The 21,542-nt window shown below is 42.2% G+C and overlaps 1 protein-coding gene across 2 annotated transcripts in view; it reads right to left on the bottom strand.

Moving 5' to 3' along the window:
* alpk2.L (alpha kinase 2 L homeolog) overlaps nucleotides 1–21,542 on the bottom strand; it is a 62,383-nt gene that overhangs the window by 8,752 nt on the left and 32,089 nt on the right. For both annotated transcript variants that reach the window (XM_018266668.2, XM_041569896.1), the window contains exons 2-8: nucleotides 16,235–17,671; nucleotides 8,302–9,568; nucleotides 5,279–5,426; nucleotides 3,552–3,679; nucleotides 3,431–3,466; nucleotides 957–1,231; nucleotides 281–369 (exon numbers count right to left, since the gene is read on the bottom strand). In XM_018266668.2, coding sequence (XP_018122157.1) covers nucleotides 281–369; nucleotides 957–1,231; nucleotides 3,431–3,466; nucleotides 3,552–3,679; nucleotides 5,279–5,426; nucleotides 8,302–9,568; nucleotides 16,235–17,518 — 3,227 coding nt within the window. In that variant the 5' untranslated portion in view covers nucleotides 17,519–17,671. The remainder of the gene's footprint in view (nucleotides 1–280; nucleotides 370–956; nucleotides 1,232–3,430; nucleotides 3,467–3,551; nucleotides 3,680–5,278; nucleotides 5,427–8,301; nucleotides 9,569–16,234; nucleotides 17,672–21,542) is intronic.

Below are 21,542 nucleotides of genomic sequence, written 5' to 3'. Positions count from 1 at the left end.
AACAAATCTCTGTGAGCGGCAGCCAATAAAGTGGCAAAGCCTCATGTTTATCATACACAATAGTTATACAACTCAGCTAGCACAGGTATACAGGTATGGGATCTGTTATCCAGAATGCTTGTGACCTGGGTTTTTCCAGATAAAGAATCTTTCTGTAAATGATCTAAGTAACAGTTACATTTTCAGACTGTTTTCTTATAGATGCAAAACAGCTATATTTGTTCTAGAATTATTTTATATCTCCATCCGTGCATATGGCAAGTTTAAAGGTACAACTTACTCTGGAACTTTTCCAAAATCTTCTAACTGTTCCGCCTCTGACGCATAGATCTTAGCATATTCCCGAGCAGTGTTTTGCACGTAGCATTCCTATAATACATGGGATTTAAAAAATAACATTTATTGAACCATTTCCTTAAATTTTCATTTTGAACCTTTATTTTTCTTGTGTTCCTATTATTTAGACTTTACAAATGAAGACAAGGAATCGGTGACTAAATACTAGGGGTGGGCAGAAGAGGAACATTGAGGGAGGGGGCAGAATAGAAGATTGAGCATTTGGTGAAAGAATGAGGGAAAGTGGCAGATAGGGGGCCAAGTGGCAGAAGAGCAAGAGGCATTGGGCCAATATGGACCATGCACTGGGGGGGAGGGGAAGCAGGAAGGGCATTGTGTCTGGGTCAATACTACCAATACTACTTGGGCTTTCTCTGCTACATAAGGAAAAATCAGCATTACAGGACTGCTATACAATGACCAGTTCCTGCAGAACTGTGCTTACTACAGAGGAATGCCTTTGCTTTATTAGCTCTCTGTGTTGGCCCATTCAACTGATCGGGGTCTTCAGCATGGGGTGGGGATATAATTAATGAATGGCTGGAACAGGGTGCAGAGGGAAAACCAGAGGTGAGTGGAATTCAGCCAATGGAAGAGCAAGAATACACTGTAGATCTCACCTGCACAGCAAGCTTATAGTTCCTTTGCACAAGTTCATCGCTGTTCTTCGTCCCATACGCTATAGCGTTGTGCACTTTCAGAACGCACAGGTGACCAGGGTTGAAGACAGGTAATAAGCCGCACATGACTTTACTCCGGAACGCCTTCCTATGAACTCCTTCCCCAAAGTGCAAGTCTTCAGTAGCGATTCTGCCATGCAGGTTGCCCCCAAAGTACATGTCGGTGATGAAGTCCTCTCGGAACAAGAGCTGGTTGAATTCAATCTCCTCACCGCCTAAGAAATGAGAGTACAAATAATGCACAAATGCACACACAGACTTACTGATAATATATACAATGCCTTTCAAAAATATTCACACTAGTTTGCTAATTTTACTGAACAACAAACCCTGCTCTGACAAGGCCCTTGTAGAACATTCATTCTTGAGCTGCTCAAGTGTTGATCTGGCCTTGTGTTTTGGATCTTTGATGCTTTTTAGCAGACTGAAACACTTTTGTTGCTGTATTTTTCCACCATTCTTACATATTTTTGTTTTAACAAGATGCCCAGTACCTGCTGACAAAGCCAGGCCTATAGCATCATGGTGCCACTACCATATTTCACTATAGGCATGGTGTTTATTTGCTTCATGCATATTGCTTTGAACTTTGTCTAAAAAGCTTTGTCTTGGTCTAACCTGACCACATCCCACAACCACTAGACTATTTTTGACTAAATGCTTATTCTGTGCCACCCTACCATACAGGCCAATATTATACAGAGCTCTTGATATGGAGCCAGTCCATGATGAATCAGTCTCAGAAACTCCTCCAAATTTATTGTTGGCCTATCTATTGCTTCTCTCACAACTCACTTTCTTCTTTACATGGAGAGTTTAGAACAGGGATCCCCAACCTTTTTTACCCGTGAGAAACATGTAGATGAGTAGAAGGAGTAGAAGGATGTTGGGGAGCTACGCAAGCTTGAAAAATGTTCCTGCGGTGCCAATGAAGTGTTCTGATTTACCATTTGATAGCCCCTGTGTAAACTGGCAGCCTACAGGAGACTCTGTTTGGCAGTACATCTGGTTTTTAAGCAACCAAAACTTGCCTCCAAACCTGGACTTCAAAAATAAGCACCTGCTTTGAGGCCACTGAGAGCAACATCCAAGGGGTTAATGAGAAACATGTTGCTCGCGAGTCTCTGGTTGGGAACCACTGGTTTAGAGGGAAGACCTTTTTTATGCTGTATCCTGGTTTAATATAGATTTCCTTTCTGATACCTGGTTCAACATTGCCCACTGTGACATCCAAATACTTTTTATTTCTAATGACTGCATTTGTATTACTTTTTGTCTAGCTCCCTTTCAATATTGATATTGAGTCTTCATGTGCATGTTCCCAGCTGTTCTTCAGATTCTCCATTGCAGGAGGTATGATTACTTAGAACAATGAAACAGAAAAATACTGCAGAGCATTTGTACCCGACTTGATCAGAGGTGTGCTACAGGGCTTGATTTATATGACTAATGACACTTGAGGTGGCTTATAAGTACACACTGTTCGCTGCTGAAGAAATGCGCAGAGGATTCTCTATAATTAGACTATCACTTTATCCAGCATGCTTCACGGATGAAGATATAATAATGCTCTTGGAAAGCATACGCTGTCTCTTAGTATAGAGACAAAGTTGACTAAGAATGCGGCGTGTCCTTCTAAGGTATGGAAAATGATTCCTTGATCTTAGTTATTAGCTGTTCCTATGAAGAACACTAGGGTATGGAAGACTAGGACACATTTATTTCTAGATAGTCTTGAGTTTCAATGAACAAATGGACTACAAATAAATTACTTATGGACCAAAGAAGGACAGAGCTGAAGTTTATCCCATGTACAAAGCACAGGTCTTCTAACACAGCCAATTCTGATTGCATCTGGTGACCCTCAGCTTATGTGTAGGGCCATCAAGTGAGTGTTTTGGATCATTACATTCTACTAAGTATACCCAGTGCCTGAAAGCCAAATAGCTAGTCCAGTTTGTCAAATTGTATTTTTCCAGCCTGAAAGAGGATGTGCCTGAACTTTGGAACAGTAATCTGGATGAACCCACTATGGCCTATATCTTTGCAATTTGACCATCCCAGTGTGTGGCCAAGCTGAACATTAACATAGTGATATCATATAAGATAAGTCTAGTAACTTATAGCAACCAGTAAGATATGTGTTTCAAACAGCTGACCAGAACGTTTTATCAATCTACCCCCTCGATGACATATTGACCTGAAGGCCAAGAGATGGCATAACTTAAGGCTTTTGGAACTACATCTCCTAGCATACACAGCCAGCCTATGCTACGCAATATGTTGGCGCTATATAAATACATGTTAATAATAATAATATGTGGGTGTGCGGGTGGGGGGGTAAATGGAAAACAGTGGAGCTCAAAAAATTCCCAGAACACCCCCTTCCTTCCTGTTTGGGTGAATAACTTTACCTTCAGCTTCTGGATAGCGAGACAGCTGCTCCATCACTAGAAAATAAAAAAAAAATATAATTGTTAAATTGCCGCTCGTTCAGACTAACGGCCAGAAACCAGACCCCCATCTCCAACATACCGTCAGATGTCAGAAGAAATTCAGACGATACTTTTCCATAGGCATTCTTCAGAGTGCACAGATATGCCCCTTGGTCTTTTTTACTCATTTGCACTATTGCGAGTGAAACAGGAGACTCATCACTTGAGCTGAAAGGAGAAAGGAAAGAAGAGCACTTAAACTGAGCTCAAGGCAAATCAGTTAAGGCCTATTGCTCATTTATATTTGTATGTGTGTGTGTTTGCTTGCATATAACATTGGGAATAGGGGTTTGCAGGGGCATTTAGAAATCCACTAATTTGTATTGGAACTGTGTCGCTATGGTGTAAATAGAACATTATTTTTTATTTCTGTGATGGTGTCCCTACCTTGCCCTAAGGATCTAGTAAAGCCAAACTGTGCTCTTGACTGCCATGAGTAAAAATTGAGACCAAAGACCCCTATTCTTTATGTATCCCGTGTGCAACAAACACTGTACTTCTCAACCAGAGATCCCCAACCAGTGGCTTATGGACAACATGTTGTTCACCAACCCCATGGATGTTGCTCCAAGTGGCCTAAAAGCAGGGACTGAATTTTGGTTGGAGGCAAGTTTTGGTTGCATAAAAACAAGGTTTACTGTCAAACAGAATCTCCTTTAGGCTGCCAGTTCACATTTGGGTTACCAGTAATGAATCACAGCCCATAATTGGCACCTCCAGAAACTTTTTGGATTCTTGTTTTGCTCTGCAACCTTTATTTACATTTGAATGTGGCTCAAGGGTAAAAAAGGTTGGGGACCCCTGATCTAGACCTTGAAAAAAGAAAATTTTTAAGCTGAGTCTGTTGTTGGTTGGATAGTCCAGCCAACCATGGACTTTGTTACGGCCCTGATAGCCAAACAGATGAGTGGCCCTGCACGTAATCGCCTCTAGCATGGATGACTAATCATCTACAAAATTGCCTCAAGAGCGATCTTTGGGTGACTTTGGAAAAACGAACCGCTACATATTTTTTACCACCAGCAACTCACTTTATGGCCAATGGGAATGCATTTGAAGGAGGTTAGTCACCTCCAGAAGACTAATCTCCTCCTGTGTCATTGCCCTTAGGCTCAACGTGCAATGAGGTCCCTCCATATTTGCAAGGATTTTTGTAGAGATCTGAATTTTTATTTTTCGTTATTGGTGTGATAACTCCATTAATTAAGATTCCTGCATTAGAGATGTCCCCGATTGCTCAAATGATCTGATAAGCTTGAACTACAATCTAGGTGTCTCACCTCGTAGTCTTAAAATAAAATTAGGGGGGTATTTGTATTGGTGAGGGCTACAGTTACCCAGGTTTGTAAATGAACTGGATGTAATGAGCCGTTCCAACAGCTGGTTAGCCCCTCTGAGTCCTCAGCTATTCTGTTTCATTAGCACACTGCCCACCATCAATCACCTGTCACCATTCAGATCATATAAGGCATTCCTGGCTCATACATGTCCTCAGCTGTGCTATCCTTCCCCTACTACATGGTACTGTATATCCGACTTTATAGTCAATATTTTCAAGAGAATCCCTTATATGTCCTTTTCAATAAAATATAAAGGTAATGCCTTTAGGGGCACTTTGTATAGTGGTGTGCTAGGGATTAGTGGAAAAGTGACCATCAGATGAGCTGATGACCTGTTGGGCAGTGGCATTTTTTTGAGTGACAGATTCCAATTTTTAGGGTCCTGCAGAAAAAAATATAGAAAATCTATTGTAGTATTAGTATTTACCTTCTGTGCATCCGAGCCAGCAGCTTTGAATCCTTTGTCCAAGTGATTGTGGAGTCCCCATGGATGTCTCTGAACCGACAGAACAATTTCATATTTCCAGAGTAGTTAGGGAACATTTCAACCTGTATGTTGTGCAGTAATTTGGGAGCTGTAAATGCAATAAACATTTTGTTGTAAATGTTTGTTCAGAGTCCAGATTTTGGACTAGTTCATCCGCTCTGTAAACCAACAATGATGTGTTCGACAACATGTTTAATGCTATGTCAAAGGCACATTTTTATATGACTAGCCAGTAGTTGTTTTCAACTGTATAAAGTATATAGTAGGGAGAGGTGCCGGCAGCAGTGGGATAATAGTCTCTGGGAAGGGAGTGTGACTGTGGGATAGCAGGTATAGTAGGGAGAGATGGTGCCTATAGTAACAGTGGATAATAGTCTCTGGGAAGGGAGTGTGACTGTGGGATAGCGGGTATAGTAGGGAGAGATGGTGCCTATAGTAACAGTGGATAATAGTCTCTGGGAAGGGAGTGTGACTGTGGGATAGTAGGTATAGTAGGGAGAGATGATGCCTATAGTAACAGTGGATAATAGTCTCTGGGAAGGGAGTGTGACTGTGGGATAGCGGGTATAGTAGGGAGAGATGGTGCCTATAGTAACAGTGGGATAATAGTCTCTGGGAAGGGAGTGTGACTGTGGGATAGCAGGTATAGTAGGGAGAGATGGTGCCTATAGTAACAGTGGATAATAGTCTCTGGGAAGGGAGTGTGACTGTGGGATAGCAGGTATAGTAGGGAGAGATGGTGCCTATAGTAACAGTGGATAATAGTCTCTGGGAAGGGAGTGTGACTGTGGGATAGCAGGTATAGTAGGGAGGGATGGTGTCTATAGTAACAGTGGATAATAGTCTCTGGGAAGGGAGTGTGACTGTGGGATAGCAGGTATAGTAGGGAGAGATGGTGTCTATAGTAACAGTGGGATAATAGTCTCTGGAAAGGGAGTGTGACTGTGGGATAGCAGGTATAGTAGGGAGAGATGGTGCCTATAGTAACAGTGGATAATAGTCTCTGGGAAGGGAGTGTGGCTGTGGGATAGCAGGTATAGTAGGGAGAGATGGTGCCTATAGTAACAGTGGATAATAGTCTCTTGGAAGGGAGTGTGACTGTGGGATAGCAGGTATAGTAGGGAGAGATGGTGCCTATAGTAACAGTGGATAATAGTCTCTGGGAAGGGAGTGTGACTGTGGGATAGCAGGTATAGTAGGGAGAGATGGTGCCTATAGTAACAGTGGATAATAGTCTCTGGGAAGGGAGTGTGACTGTGGGATAGCAGGTATAGTAGGGAGAGATGGTGTCTATAGTAACAGTGGGATAATAGTCTCTGGGAAGGGACAGTGACTGTGGGATAGCAGGTATAGTAGGGAGAGATGGTGTCTATAGTAACAGTGGATAATAGTCTCTGGGAAGGGAGTGTGACTGTGGGATAGCAGGTATAGTAGGGAGAGATGGTGCCTATAGTAACAGTGGGATAATAGTCTCTGGGAAGGGAGTGTGACTGTGGGATAGCAGGTATAGTAGGGAGAGATGGTGCCTATAGTAACAGTGGGATAATAGTCTCTGGGAAGGGAGTGTGACTGTGGGATAGCAGGTATAGTAGGGAGAGATGGTGCCTATAGTAACAGTGGGATAATAGTCTCTGGGAAGGGAGTGTGACTGTGGGATAGCAGGTATAGTAGGGAGAGATGGTGCCTATAGTAACAGTGGATAATAGTCTCTGGGAAGGGAGTGTGACTGTGGGATAGCAGGTATAGTAGGGAGAGATGGTGCCTATAGTCAGGCCTGGACTGAAACTCAAAATAGGCCCTGGCATTTCAGGTACACAGAGGCCCAAACAGCAGCCCAAACAGCCTCCCACCAGCCCAATATACAGTGACTCTATGGCAACTTACAGCAGCCCCTCTGGCATTTGCCAGAACCCACAGATTGCCAGTCCGGGCCTGCCTATAGTAACAGTGGGATAATAGTCTCTGGGAAGGGAGTGTGACTGTGGGATAATATATATAAAGTGACAACATATCCAGTAGTGCTGTAAAATAAAAGGAAGTGTACATCAAATATACAAATGAATGTATGTTTAATTTTTAATGTTTAATAAAGGACTTTTCAGCGGGGCTATGTAACATAACTATTTACACCACTGATGGTACAAGACAAGACAAGGAAAAGAAGTAGATAGAAATAAGAATTTTCCATGCAGCCTGGGAACTAATAAAGTGCACTGACACTATAGAGAATCAGTGCATAGTATTGTACCAGGTGATTTAATCCTATGAATTATCATTGATGAATAGTAAACTGGGGCATGTGGGTCCTACTCAATTAGACAGATGTCGGCCACAGTTAATGGGTTGAAAAAAAAAAGTTGATGTAATGTGAGCTGTTTCCGGGGAGCTCCTGTTTCACTGCAGGCATAAACCTGTTGACACTGGATTTTATTGAGACCCTAAACCAATCAGGTGTTGTTAAATAAGTGTCAGTAATGACACAGCCTATGATACAAATGGAAAATGTTAGGTATCAATTGGGTGACCCCATAATTAATGTTCAGTGTAGTTATTTCATTCAGAGCCTTTGAACTCACATAGGCCACACACATCAATGATCAGATTTAAGTGGATAAAACAGAAGATCCCTACTCTGCTGACCTGTATCTCTCATTATTCAGAGCAGAGGGAAATGTGACTACAGAGGCTGAGATCTGACTCTCCAGTAACAACTTGTTTCCCCAGTGAGGGCTGTAAACTTGGTGTCTGGACCTGCATCTGCTGGGGGAAAGATGGTGCATTATGGCCAAAAACAGAGCAGCTTTGTGTTGTATAGTCTTGTTCTACTGTCACCATCTTGCTCTGCTCTTGTAGTGGTTCTAATGGAATTCAAACATGCAGGGAATAAAGTATAAGTATAAATGTATAAAGACGTTTTACCTACAGCAGAATTCCTAGTGGTTAGATTTTTACCATTTCCTCACCTTTATTGTCTTTATCTTTCCCAGTTGAAGCAGAAGTCTCCATCTTGTCCTCCTTTTTGATGAGATTTTCTTTATCTCCTGGCAATTCCTCCTTTACCCCCAATGTCTGTTTGTCATTGAACTTTGATTTTGAGCTGCATCCCTTCCCCTGTGCATGTAAAGTTCTTTTAGCCACGTTCTTTTCTGCTTTGATCTCCACCAAATCAGTAGAAGCGACTGGAGTTTGTGAGCCATTTGGTTTTGGGACTTCACTTGCCAGTGTGTTTGTGCCCTGGAGCTTTTGCTTGCTATCTATTTTAGTAGCCAACTCATTGGTTTGATATAGATCAGAATCCTCAGTGATAAATAACAGCTCCTGGGAATTTGGAATGTCATCTGCATTATCTTCTTCATCTAAATCCGTATGCACTGTTCCACCAGAAGAACCTTGTTCCTCTGGTTTTGATTTAAAGGTGGTTGATGCTGTTCTTTCCAAGTTACCTTTATCTAGTTTTAGTTTACTGACAACACCACCATTTTGTAGTTCTCTGTTACTAGTCAAACTACCACTGTAGATCTGCAGCAATTGTTCTGAGGGTTGAAGGCCCTCATTTAGACCACCACAAGAAGCTTTCCCTTTGGTTTTAGTTCCACTGCTACTGCAGGGAGCTTTGCCTGTGCTTGGGATGGAGTTGTCAGCACAAGACACATTCTTATTGGCCTTTAAATTCACTCGTTGTGCATCTTTTAAGACTTCTTGATTTGAAGGCCTTCTTTTAGCATTTGTATCTTTTTGACGTTCTTGGATAGTCAAGCCCTTTGCTTTCTTTGTGATAGCTAGAAAATTCATTTTGAGCTGGTCTGTGACTCCACGGCTAAACATTCTACCATAGTCTGTATTTTCAGAAGAAGGATTACTGCCTTGATCAGTATTTTTGTCGATCCCTGCGTCCAATGTGCCTTTAACACTTACAGATTCAATAAGTTGGGTTCCTTTTTCCATGTTGCCCATTGGCTTGTCCGCTGTAGTAGAAAACTGTGCAGGAAACACACTTTCTCCCAAAATGTCCTTATTATCAAATGGCTGGGTATAATGTATATTTTCCTCCAATAAAGCTGAAGAAATGTCTTTTGGCATAATGTTAGGTTTGTGAAAAGGACAGTCATTGTGTACCTTGGGGAGCCCATTGGCATCACATCCAGAAACCTCTGTGGGGGATTTGTGTTCCTGGCTTGACTGACTGCTGATTTCAGACTGAAGACTGTAGAGTTTATTGCCATTTGTAAACTGTAAATCAAAGTAAAAATACTGTAAGAAATATTTTATCAATATCACTATAGTCAAAATTGACATTAGACATGGTATTTGCTGTAATGTTTATGTTTCAGTTATCATAAAAAAACTATGTATAATTATATTTTCTAGAAAAAAAAACATTTCTTGGTTGGATTGGCTTCGTAGCATGATTGTTCTACACAAATAGATCTGCCCAATTGCGAGGTCACCAATTAAGTGAATTTTTGCCTGGGTCATATCCGCCAGATCTCAAATTTTGGTAACAATCACGTCATAACATGAGCAGTGACATAACAAGATGTTACTGGACTCCACACTAAATTCACTGTAAGACCCCAAAACCTTGGTAAATTGACCCATTCTACCAAGATATATTAAACATTCTCATTAATTAGGTACATACTAAGCCTTCTTCTCTCCTGGGCCCCCTGCAATCACAGGGTCTGCTTCTTCTGTAGTTATGCCCTTGACCATGGGCCTTCAATGGATCTTCTAACATACCTGTAGACCTTTGGGACTCCCCCATACCTGGGCCATGCTGATTTGGTCAAGACATGAGCTTTCAATGGCCTTTGTGTTGCATTTTTTTGACAAAAGGTTCCTTGAGGTCTGCAGTTGGAATCAAGACTAGAACATTGGGCACTTTTGAGTGCTTTGAGACAGACAAAGAACATGGCTCAGGGAACCTTACATGATCTTTACTAGTGCACTTCAATTATTTTTATAATATTCTTATCATGTAGTATAGGCCTGCATTGTTATAATAGGGTGGAGAATGAATTTTACCTGCCAAAACAGTGATGTCATAATTAACAGGAAGTACCATCATCATCATAACCCTTAAACGTATGTCATTTGAAGGCTGGGGAGAGTGAATAAAGTAGTAAAAGAAACTTTGTATCCAGCCAACCCTCACATTTGGCTGGATAAATTTTTTCTGGTGGCCCACCCACCTAAAGATAGAGGCAGTCTGAAAGGAAAACTAACAAATGCCTCATTCTTCAACCCTTCCATGTGGCAGTGTGAACTTGAACCCTTGACGCTATATGTGAAATGCGTGAAAACCGTCCACAGTAGCAGCAGTTTCCTGAATTTGCCCCTGTGTGTGTAATCATCTTAAGTATTGCCCCTAGAGGGGGGTATTTATCTGGGATCAATGCAGGATAAATACAGGATTAGTACAGAGACTGAACTGGGAAACAACTGTTCCTTAGAATATTTATCACCTCCTTGAGTGGCGGCGGGAGGTGCGACCTTCATCAGGGTCTCATGTGTGTGTGTGTGTGTGACCCAATGATTGTACAACAGTTCACATCCTACTGGAATTAACTCTTTCATGTCATAAATATCAGCTAAAATGCCCTGAGTACTGGTAACAATACTGTTAGACTCACTAGACTGTTTAAATTGGTATACCAGCTCCTTAGCACCCTGCTTAATATACAGTATATGTTTTTATAAGCTATATTTAGACCTGTCTTTTTTACCTGTTTAGAGCGTTATTTCTTGGGTTCTTGAGCCAACAAATGTTGTTGGACTATAACTTTCAGCATTCCACAAACCCTGATTATATGTTAGGGTTGTAGTGTAAAATCAAAAACGTTGTGGCCTAAATTTACAACACATTGCTGTAGAGTAACTGTTATATAATAGAGAATTATTGCTCAGTAAGTTCACCCTTGCCAGTCTGCCCACTGGAGAGCAATTGCTGGGCCACTTGTAGGTGCACATAACAGATGATGTTTTGAAATGGGAATTTAACTCCATGATACATAAACGCCTGGATCTCCTGGGCAACAGAGTGTGTGACTACATCCCATACATATTCTTTTAAATTTAAACTACACGAGGTAGGGCAGCACATCACAGGCAGTAGAACATGATAATATATACACAAGGGCAAAGAATGAATAATATCTTACATACCCAAAGGACCCTAAGAGTGACAGAGCAGTCTTTTTACAGTAATTGCCACAAACAAAACCTGAGATGGTACTTTCCTGCCAAGAAACCATCCTAAGGTGAACATCTCCATTGCAAAGAATAATATCTATGACCTTCCTCCAGATCTCCTGTGGAAGAGGAGACATACAAAAACAAAATATGAAGGGCAACTGTTGCATAATTGTGTGATACAAGATGGTAGAGCATTCCAGAGACATGGGAGAATCAGGCAGAATGGTTTAATGTGAGACTCAGCTCTTGTATGGACAATAGACTGTCCCAAGCTGAGCATAAGGACCAGGAGGCAGTGTATGGGGAGATGAGAGCTGGGGCTGCAGGGCACTAGGAGAAAACCTAGTGGACCCTGGCCCTCATAGGCTCAGCTGAACCAAGACCTTCCTCTCTACCTGATGGACAGGGTCTGCAGGCCCTCAAAAACCCTAGTGCGGGCACCTTTGCTGACTAAGATTTGTGTATGGGTCTGTTGGCCCACCTCCCCCTACTGAGAGCAATGGGCCCAGGAGGAGAGAGGAGGTACACGTTGGAACATTTGTAGGGGGTGAGGTTCGCAAAGAGGGCAAGGATAGTGGTTCCTCAAGGCAATGGCCCCGTTAGGATCTGAAAACCCAGTCTGACGTTGGAGCCAAGGAATGCATGGCTATGAAGCACTCAGAGATGCCTTTAAGAAGGTTCCAGATATAGAATATATAGTATTTTAGTAGAATTCACTAGCAAAAGGTTATTAGCAACCTGTTGGGTTGTAGTAATCAAACATGGTGCCATCTTCAGCAGTTACAGGGCACACTGTCAAGCCTACTGCCAGGGATTAACTCAACGACCAAAAACATTTTTCCCTATGGTAGTGGATCAGGCACTCAAACACCTTGGTGGAGCTTTAGGCTGTTCAGTTCCATAAACCTTTTTTCTACCGTTGTAGTATAGCTGCTCACAGGGTCTCCTTCCCTGACTTATACTTTACTGAGGTCCTGTGCACCATGACTTATCTTGACACCTACATCACTACTGGTGCTCGGCTTGCATTCTTCTACTCTAAATTAAGCCTTTACATATCCCATACACCTTAACAGTACTAACACTATGTAGGGATGACTAAAGATTACATCCCTTGCCTTAAAATACATACTTCTGAAGACACCAAAAAAAGACTACTATTTGTTTAACAGGCAGTTAGGAGATAAATATGGAGGATGTTTTGCTTGCTTACGCACGTTGTGGGCTCTGTGCAAATGTCACATAAGAATGTTCTGGAAAGTCTGCAACGTGAGCACTCAGAGCTGCTACTTTAATGATGGTGGGTAAGAGGGAAGTCATTGATTTATGGTGGGCGACTGCTGTGGAAAAGATTTCGGACCTTGCCACCCGGATGGCCTTAATTTACAGCTGAAACTGGAGAACTAAGAAGCCAAAGGCCTCGTGTTCCACAGCATCAAAAGAATTTCTTCCTCCTGACTCTTTTACTGCTCTATGGAAAATGCTTGGCACTTTATAAATAAAAGTATTAGACAATGCCAGACCTTGGAACTTTCTGTTGGTCGCAGCCAATAGTGAAGCTCAAAAGCCATGGCTAACCTCCCTTAGCAGCAGAACATTGAGCTGAGATCACATGCTGCTTATTCATCTGCACAAACAAATAATGAAGAGCTGAATTTTTTCAGCAGGTCATAAATTTGTTGAGAAATTTTGCACTTTGCCATAGGCAATTTTTTTTCAACAAACCGCCACAACAAAAAATAAAAAATAAAGAAAAAAACATTCAATGATTTCAGTGTCTTTTGTAGAAAAAATGCAAGAAACAACCTCATTGACTTCAATGTATTTTCTCAATATTGTTTTGCAAATTTTTACCAACTTTGCTAATGTTTTCAAGTGAAATGGTGCCGATTAGCTCCTGACTATTTACTAACTATAAAGGGATATTATTACTGACGAAAAAAAACAATGAAAGTATATTGAATGAATAATGAACCTGATGCACAGTTTCCTTTCCTTCTTGTTTAATGTCTTTTTGTTTCTTTCCTCCTGTCATCTTGGTTCCACTTGTTTTCTCTCCATCTCACCTCTCCATCTCCTCTAATCTTTCTGGTCTTGTTTCAGGCCCTGTCTTCTGCCCCTTCCTTCCATATCGCCTCTGCTTTATCATTGGTTCATGTTACCCTGCTAATTTTCCTAGTGCCCTGCAGGCGTGGCCTAATGCTTCTCCGATATCTGCCCACACGTGTACTGCTGACCTGGTTAGTACAGGTCCCCATGTGAACCAAGAGACTCATTCAGAGCTGCTACTGTGCAAGATAAAAATAGGTTCTGTTGTAATCTAAGGGGATAAGCTATACAACAGTCTGTAGTTCATGTGTCGTGTCTCATAGTATATAATGAAATCTAATGCAGAGCTTAGTTTGGGCCACAGAGTCTACTACAGAGTCTATATATTCGCTGAGTCTTGGAACTAAGGCCTTTGAGAGTGAAGTTTAAGATTTGATCATAGAGATAACTTGCAATAGCATATTAGGTCACCCGTGGTGTAACTTCTATTCAGCAGACCTTACATGGGGGCCTAGGCGAGGGGATTTAGGGGCTTCTGGTGCTTGCCAGGTCCCCCCAAAGATTTTTTGCAGGGGGAGGTTGCCAAGTTTAAGGTACGGAACTAACAAGGCACTATTACACCCATTTACTAAGTGTGGGGCCGGGGTGCAAGGTGCAAAGCACAGACACAAGCTGCCATTGTTTTGCACTTCCTGCGCTTAACTTAGCACCCATTGGACCAGGTATTGGCACTCAAAAATGTAATGCAAAAAAACATGAATACAGCACTGCCTACATACGGAAGCACTGTATTTATCATGAGAGGAGGGCTAGGGGCAGCTGGGGCCCTCTGGCTTTTGCACAGGGTCAGCACTAGGGGTAGACAGAAGAAGCATGTGCCTAGGGCACAACTGTCAGGATGGCAAGATATGTACCTATTCTGTTGCCTACCCCTGTCCCCTGACTAGGTGCTGGTTGTTAAGCGCTTCCCAAACTCAGCACTCCTTGCTAGTGTTTGTTTGCATGTGTGCTCATTAACATCCAGGCCCAGATTTCGTGCTTCAGCGACCCTAGGCTGCAGTGTCCTAGCGCCCAGCGTCGTTTCGACTGCACCCCCCCCTCCCACACTCACGCTCTCATGCGTGAGCACTGGAAATTACACATATAACAGTGCACATCCCCAGTGCTCCTTAGGTTGCAGTTGGGCGGTATGTCACCCAGTGTCGGACTGGGACACCAGGGGCCCACCCAAAAACCTTAGGCCAGGGGCCCACCATCAAACCTTAAACCAGGGGCCCACTCTCAGTACTAATATTCTTCATCTCCTCAATCAACCTCTATTCTCCTAGTTTGTTTTCTTTACATACTATAATCAATTATTCCATTTATTTAGCCTCTTTTTTCTCATAGAATAGGGAATGGCCATGAAATAGGCCAAAAGTTTAGCAGCATGAGGGCCCACTGTCACTCTGGCCCACTGGGAGTTTTCCTGGTATCCCGGTGGGCCAGTCCGACACTGATGCCACCCCTAAGATCTTGCCACCCTAGGACCGGCCTTTATGGCCTTGCCACAAATCTGGGCCTGTTCACAATGTGTAAGCATGCCGAAAATGGACATTGTATCCGGATGTGTTGCCTAGGGCATCCAGCCAGCCTGGCCAGGCACTGCGCTTACATCATTTAAATGCATTTAAACACAAAAGCTAGGGAGGACTAATGGGTGCAAGACCCATGCCTTCGGCATGTACTAAATATGGGTTACATTGCCCCACAGTACTCCCTAACTGAGCACAATTGTGCCTCTAAATCATCGCTTAAAGGGTGAAGTTTCAGAGCTCAGTCACAGTGCACCCTGTGCTTAATCTAGTGCAAGGCGCAAAATGCAACACTGTTGACGCAAAGCAGCCCTATTTATGTCTTACTAGAGGGCCCTGCTTTGTGTTGTGCCTATTGGCATTTCCTTGGCTGTGCATCTGAATGGCATGTAAGCTAGGGGGCACCCAAGGGGGTGTCCACATTCCACCTCCAGCATATCTCTCATGATACAGCGCTGCTGAATATTCATGGGAAAAGTGCTAATGGGTGCCAAGTGCAAAAAATGATTATGTTTTCTTTCTAAGGAATATGATGAAACCATGTTTAGTTTATAGGATGCTCATGTGTAGCTCTTATCATGTTTGTGGATTACTGCAGCTAAAATATATGTTACATCTGTGAGTTCACAAGCGCAATATTTATTTATTGTGGGTTAAAGCCACATGGAACTTCCTGTACAATGAACAGCTTTGCAGCCCGTTTCTTGTTCCATAAGATGGAGCAAGAAAGATGTGCACTCCTTAGCCCCTAAAGTAACCCACTAAACAGACAATCTTCTGCTGAATGGGTTAACATATACCCGAGCTACAGAATCTGTGCATAAGTATTTATATCAGATTTCCCCCTACAGCTGTCCCCAACTCCATTAAAGACTCCAGCTATTACCAGCCTTTATCTATAATTAGGAGAGCTTGCTGTTTGGCTGACACTTTATTTTAACCATTTGTTTTCCTCTCTCCCCCAGCCGTAGCTGTCACTCACCCCTCCCTGAATGGCTGTTTGGATTGAAATGTATTTTTTCTCCAAAAAGCGTAATAATCACAGGCACAGAGGCATAAGGCAGAAGTGGGAACTTACTATAAGTGACGTGTTTTCTTTGGAGTTCCTTCCTGCTGGACATTCCATGTTACAGTGGCACTTGCTGGCCACCTGTTGCTCCAGAATTTTGGAAACCGCCTCTGCTGGTTTCTTGTAGACTTGTCCTTTATTTTTCTCTTTGTTCTGGGATAGAAGAGTTCTATTTATGTCAGTTAAACTTATACCGGAGAACTGTTGGCTAGATTCCACCTCTGTGGACTTTGAGGGACCATTGTCTCCAAGAGGCATGACCATTCTCTCTTCCAGCAACTGCTTCTCACTTTCTGTCTCCGTGACTGGGGAAGTCTGTATAAGAAAAGTCTCCATCTGTTCATCTGTCTGTGGGTTCATGCATTTAATATTCACCGAGGTTTCTATACTGTTTCCCGAGAGGCATTCCACTAGAGTATTACCAAGGAATTGTTTGCCATGAGTAGACAGTTCTCCAACAAGGCTGTTCTCTTTGTTCTCCTCCTCAATGCCAGCCTGGTCATTCTGAATGGCGGCTGCAGAGAAAGGCAGTTTACATCTCTCTTTGCTTCTCACACTGGAGGTTTCATCTTGTTGATGCCCCACAGTTATAACCATGTCTGGCTGTAGAACTTCCAGGCAATCCCTGGAGAGTTCTTCTCTGACAGCTTCTTCTGTTGGCTGTGGGGGACTGACACAGAGACCAGTAAAGGTGCCCTCCTCATCTCCACTGTTATCCGACACTTTATTCAAAGCAGTCACACCACTAGGAGCAAGATCACACCCATTTAGGTAATCCAGGCTTTGCTTTGTCTCATCACACTGGTCACTTTCCAGTAAAGATCTGGGGTCAGAGTCTAACAGAGCCTGTTCCCACATTCCATTGGTATAATCGGTCATGACATCAGAACATTCCAAATAGTTGAGACGATCATCAAAAAGTTCCTCTTCTGAAGGCAGCTGAGTGTCCCAGTATGGTTTTGCATACATGTACCAGTAATTAGTGCCAAGCCACGTACAATACACACGATCCATATTGTGTGTGTGGCATGTGAACAATTTATCACCAAATTCATTGTTTTCCTCGTTTCCGATAACCTCCGTTTTTGTAGTGTTTGTTGGGTCTGACTCCACCTCGGAATGTTGGGTTGTATCAGTTTCAGCATCCAAAATCAAACTGTTTTCGCTGTTCTCTATCCCGTTTTCATTTTGTGAGTTCTCATCACCTTGGATGGCCATTAAGTACTCAATAAATGAGTCAATATTTAGGGTTTGGTCATATTCGGGTCCCTCTGTGTTTGGAAACTCCTCCATTGTTCAAAGTCTTAAAGCAATAAGCAATAAAATTCTGTTTTGGCTTGTGTTATGTACTTGTCAAAGGTACGGACTCGGAACATTCCAGTATTGGGTTTGTGATCATCAAACTATTAGGGGTTGCCTTCATGGTGCTGGTTCTTTGGTTCATTCCTACGGAACAAAATAATAAGAAAGGACAGTAAGGGCACATTATATAGGGATCATTAGCAGTTCCTTAAGCTGAGCAACTATTCCCAAAATAGCTCCTGTTTTATTTAACTTTACCTATAGCCCAGTAATAGAACTGACTCTTGTGAGCTTTAGAGGACACTGTTTTGGCTCACTACAGTGATTCTTGAACTACAGCTTTCAAACCCGTCAGCAGGAATTCTGGGAGTTATAGTTCACAGCAAGAAGTAATCTGGATGTTCTGTTTCTACTGTTACCAAGGACATTATATACACCATTAAAGGGAGGGGTCACCTTTCAGTTAACTTTTATTATGTTACACAATGGCCAATTCTGAACAACTTTTTCGCTGGTCGCATTATTTATTTTTTCAAAGTTTTTGAATCATTTGCCTTCTTCTTCTGACTCTTTCCAGCTTTCAAATGGGGGTCACTGACCCCATCTAAAAAAACAAATGCTCTTTAAGGCTACACATTTATTGCTATTTCTACTTGTTATTACTGGTCTATTCATATTCCAGTATCTAATTCAAATCAATGCATTGTTGCTAGGATAATTCAGACCCTAGCAACCAGATTGCTGAAATTGCAAACTGGAGAGCTGCTGAATAAAAATCTAAATAACTCAAAAACCACAAATAATAAAAAATGAAAACCAATTGCTAATTGTCTCAGATTATCACTCTCTACATCATACTAAAAGTGAATTTAAAGGTGAACAAACCATTTAAAAATTTTTCCATCTGAATTTGCTAATTTCTGGGACTGTGAGTATTCAGCATTGCTGCTATTGGACATTTGGGAGTATATTTATCAAAGAGTGAAGTTAGAGGTCACCACAGTGAAATTCCGCCACTCTCCATTCATTTCTATGGGATTTTTAAAAGAGTATTTATCAATGGGTGAAAATGAAAGTTCATCCTTTGATAAATATGCCTTTCAAAATCCCATAGAAATGAATGGAGAGTGGCGGAATTTCACTCTAGCGATCTCTAATGAACTCTAACTCCATTTACACATTTAGGGGCCGATTCACTAAGGGTCGAATATCGAGGGTTAATTAACCCTCAATATTCGACTAGGAATTAAAATCCTTCGACTTCGAATATCGAAGTCGAAGGATTTAGCGCAGATAGTTCGATCGAACGATCGAAGGATGATTCCTTTGATCGAACGATAAAATCCTTTGAATCGAAGGATTTTAATCCAACGATCGAAGGAATATCCTTTGATCAAAAAAAGTTAGCCAAGCCTATGGGGACCTCCCCCATAGGCTAACATTGACTTCGGTAGCTTTTAGATGGCGAACTAGGGGATCGAAGTTTTTTTTAAAGAGACAGTACTTAAACTATCGAATGGTCGAATAGTCAAACGATTTTTACTTCGAATAGTTCGATTTGAAGTTGTAGTCGAAGGTCGAAGTAGCCCATTCGATGGTCGAAGTAGCCCAAAAAAAACTTCGAAATTCGAAGTTTTTTACCTTCGAATCCTTCACTCGAAGTTAGTGAATCAGCCCCTTATTTTTTGTGGTGTCTGTCATCAGGGGTGCTCCGCCAATGAGGCAAGTTGAGGCTGTCGCCTCAGGCAGCAGCGCCCCACTAGGTACCAGGGGCAGCAAAAATGCTGCTCCTGGTACTTTAAGAGCAAATTTCCAGGGGAGAGGGGGCAGCAGCAATTGCTGCTGCCTCAGGCAGCGGAGGGGCCAGGATCGCCCCTGTCTGTCATTCCTCTAGTAGATACTGTCAGATGTTCCTGCTGAACTGCGCTTCACAGGCCTGGAATTTCCTTTGCGGTGCCCCTAGGCCACATGGTCCTAGAGCCCACCTGACTGCTTTGCGTGTACCACCACTATTGAAAATGTTTGATGCAACTGCATCTGATCTGTGCCAAAGTGCAAATGCAGTTGCTTCTATTTTGGGAACTGGACACAATTGCTGTGGACGTAGCACAAGGAAATTGTTCCATTGTTCCCACAATGTCACTAGAATTCTATTACAGAATTTATTACAGAGAAAAAGGAAATCATTTTTAAAAATATGGATTATTTGAATAAAATGGAGTCTATGGGAGACGACCATTCTGTAATATGGTTAATGGGTTTCTGGATAATGGATCCCATACCTGTAATACATCTAGAGAAAGTTACCTTATACCATCTTATACCATGGTTAGGAGTTAGGAGTTAAGAGGTGCTAAAGCAAAGTCTTTGTAGGGCTAATTCTTTATGGATTCTGTACTTCAGTCCAGTCCAGTCCAACTCCTCCGGGGACCACTAACCCAACAACTGTAGTCAATGACTTCTGAGACTCAAATGTAGAGAGAAGAATCTATGTGTAATAAAAGAAAGGTACAGTAATATCTAGTGTATTTTATACCTTAGAACATGTTCCTATAGAATGACTGGTAAGTGTTTAGGGCCTGAATAAAGTAGTTTATAGGTGGTGGTGCTCAGTGATGGATAACTGGATGGAGCATGAAGGGAGAAGATTACATGAGGTGCTTCTGTTGTCCATGTGTATTGTGCTTCTGCAGAATGATGGGTAAGTTGGGGTTGCTCCAAACAACAACGCTCATTCTGTTTGCCCTCCATGGTAACACAGAGAACATGGAATTTTTTCACATTTTCAAGCCCTAGAACTTTTTTTTGTACCCACAACACATTCCTGGAGCTCTTCCCAAACAAGCAGAGATAATGAAGGGATAATTAGGCCAATCACAGAAAAGGCACCACACCTGTTCTACATATGAGTGACGTACAATGCAGTAATGTGTTTGCCAAGTAGAAGCTCATCCACTGATTTGCACAAGGAGCCACTGCAACAGAGATCTATTGAAATCTTTAACGACCATAAAAAAAACGTGACAGTAGAGGTAGAGTTAAGGCTTAATTCTGTAAGTTCTGCAGTAAGGAATTCCATTAGTTCTCACATGCTCTATGGCAGGGGTCACCAAGCTTTTTTACCCATGAGCCATATTCCAATGTAAAAAGAGTTGGGGAGCAACAAAAGCATGAAAAAGTTCCTGGGGATGTACAAAATAAGGGCTGTGATTGGCTACACTGGTAGCCTAGAGGAGGTTCTGTTCTGCAGTACACCTGGTTTTTATGCAACCAAAACTTGTCTCCAATCCTGGAATTCAAAAATAAGCACCTGCTTTGAGACCACTGAGAGAAACATCCAATAGGTTAGTGAACAGCATAATACTCATGAGCCACTGGTTGGGGATCACTGCTCTTTGGCTTTGAGAAGCCCTCTTGGCCTAAGGCAAGGGATGTCATGTGGTATTCCTGTTGTATATATAGTAAGGTGATGCAAATTTAAGATGCAGAAGGTGGATGGTGCCCTGAGCCTGTGGAAAGAGGTCCCAGTGAGATGTGTAGTGGACTTCAGCAGGACCCCAGTTAGAATGAGGTCTGTACTTCTTGTAGCTCACCCTAGACATCAGATTTATGTGTTGGTTAGCTAGCAAGAGTGATCCAGGGTTCTGACAACAAGAGTAGAGGGGTTAAAACCAAAGGTGATGTTCATGAGAGTAGGGACTTCAGTGAGTAGGCTTGGGGTATTAGATATTCCCTTGGAAGCACCACTAGGATTGTAGCACTACCTATAATGTGGCTACTGGTGTAGACCCTATATTTACTTTGGAGTCATATATTGTGCTCTAGTGTAAGTATTTGTTAATGGTTATCCTTGCAAGGACCAATGGTGCTCAGTTAACTGAAGATCACTGTGGGGTACTGACCTTTCCCTATCATTATCTATAAGCAAGTAGCTGAAGTAATTACTGCATACCCAAAAAACTAGCTTTACACAACACCCTTTAATTATTTACACGTATACAAGAGGTATAAGCAC

Source organism: Xenopus laevis, chromosome 1L (genome assembly GCF_017654675.1).
Source record: "Xenopus laevis strain J_2021 chromosome 1L, Xenopus_laevis_v10.1, whole genome shotgun sequence".
NCBI lineage: Eukaryota > Metazoa > Chordata > Amphibia > Anura > Pipidae > Xenopus > Xenopus laevis.
The sequence above is the reverse complement of the archived record's forward strand: the minus strand, read 5'-3'. Positions and strand labels throughout refer to the sequence as shown.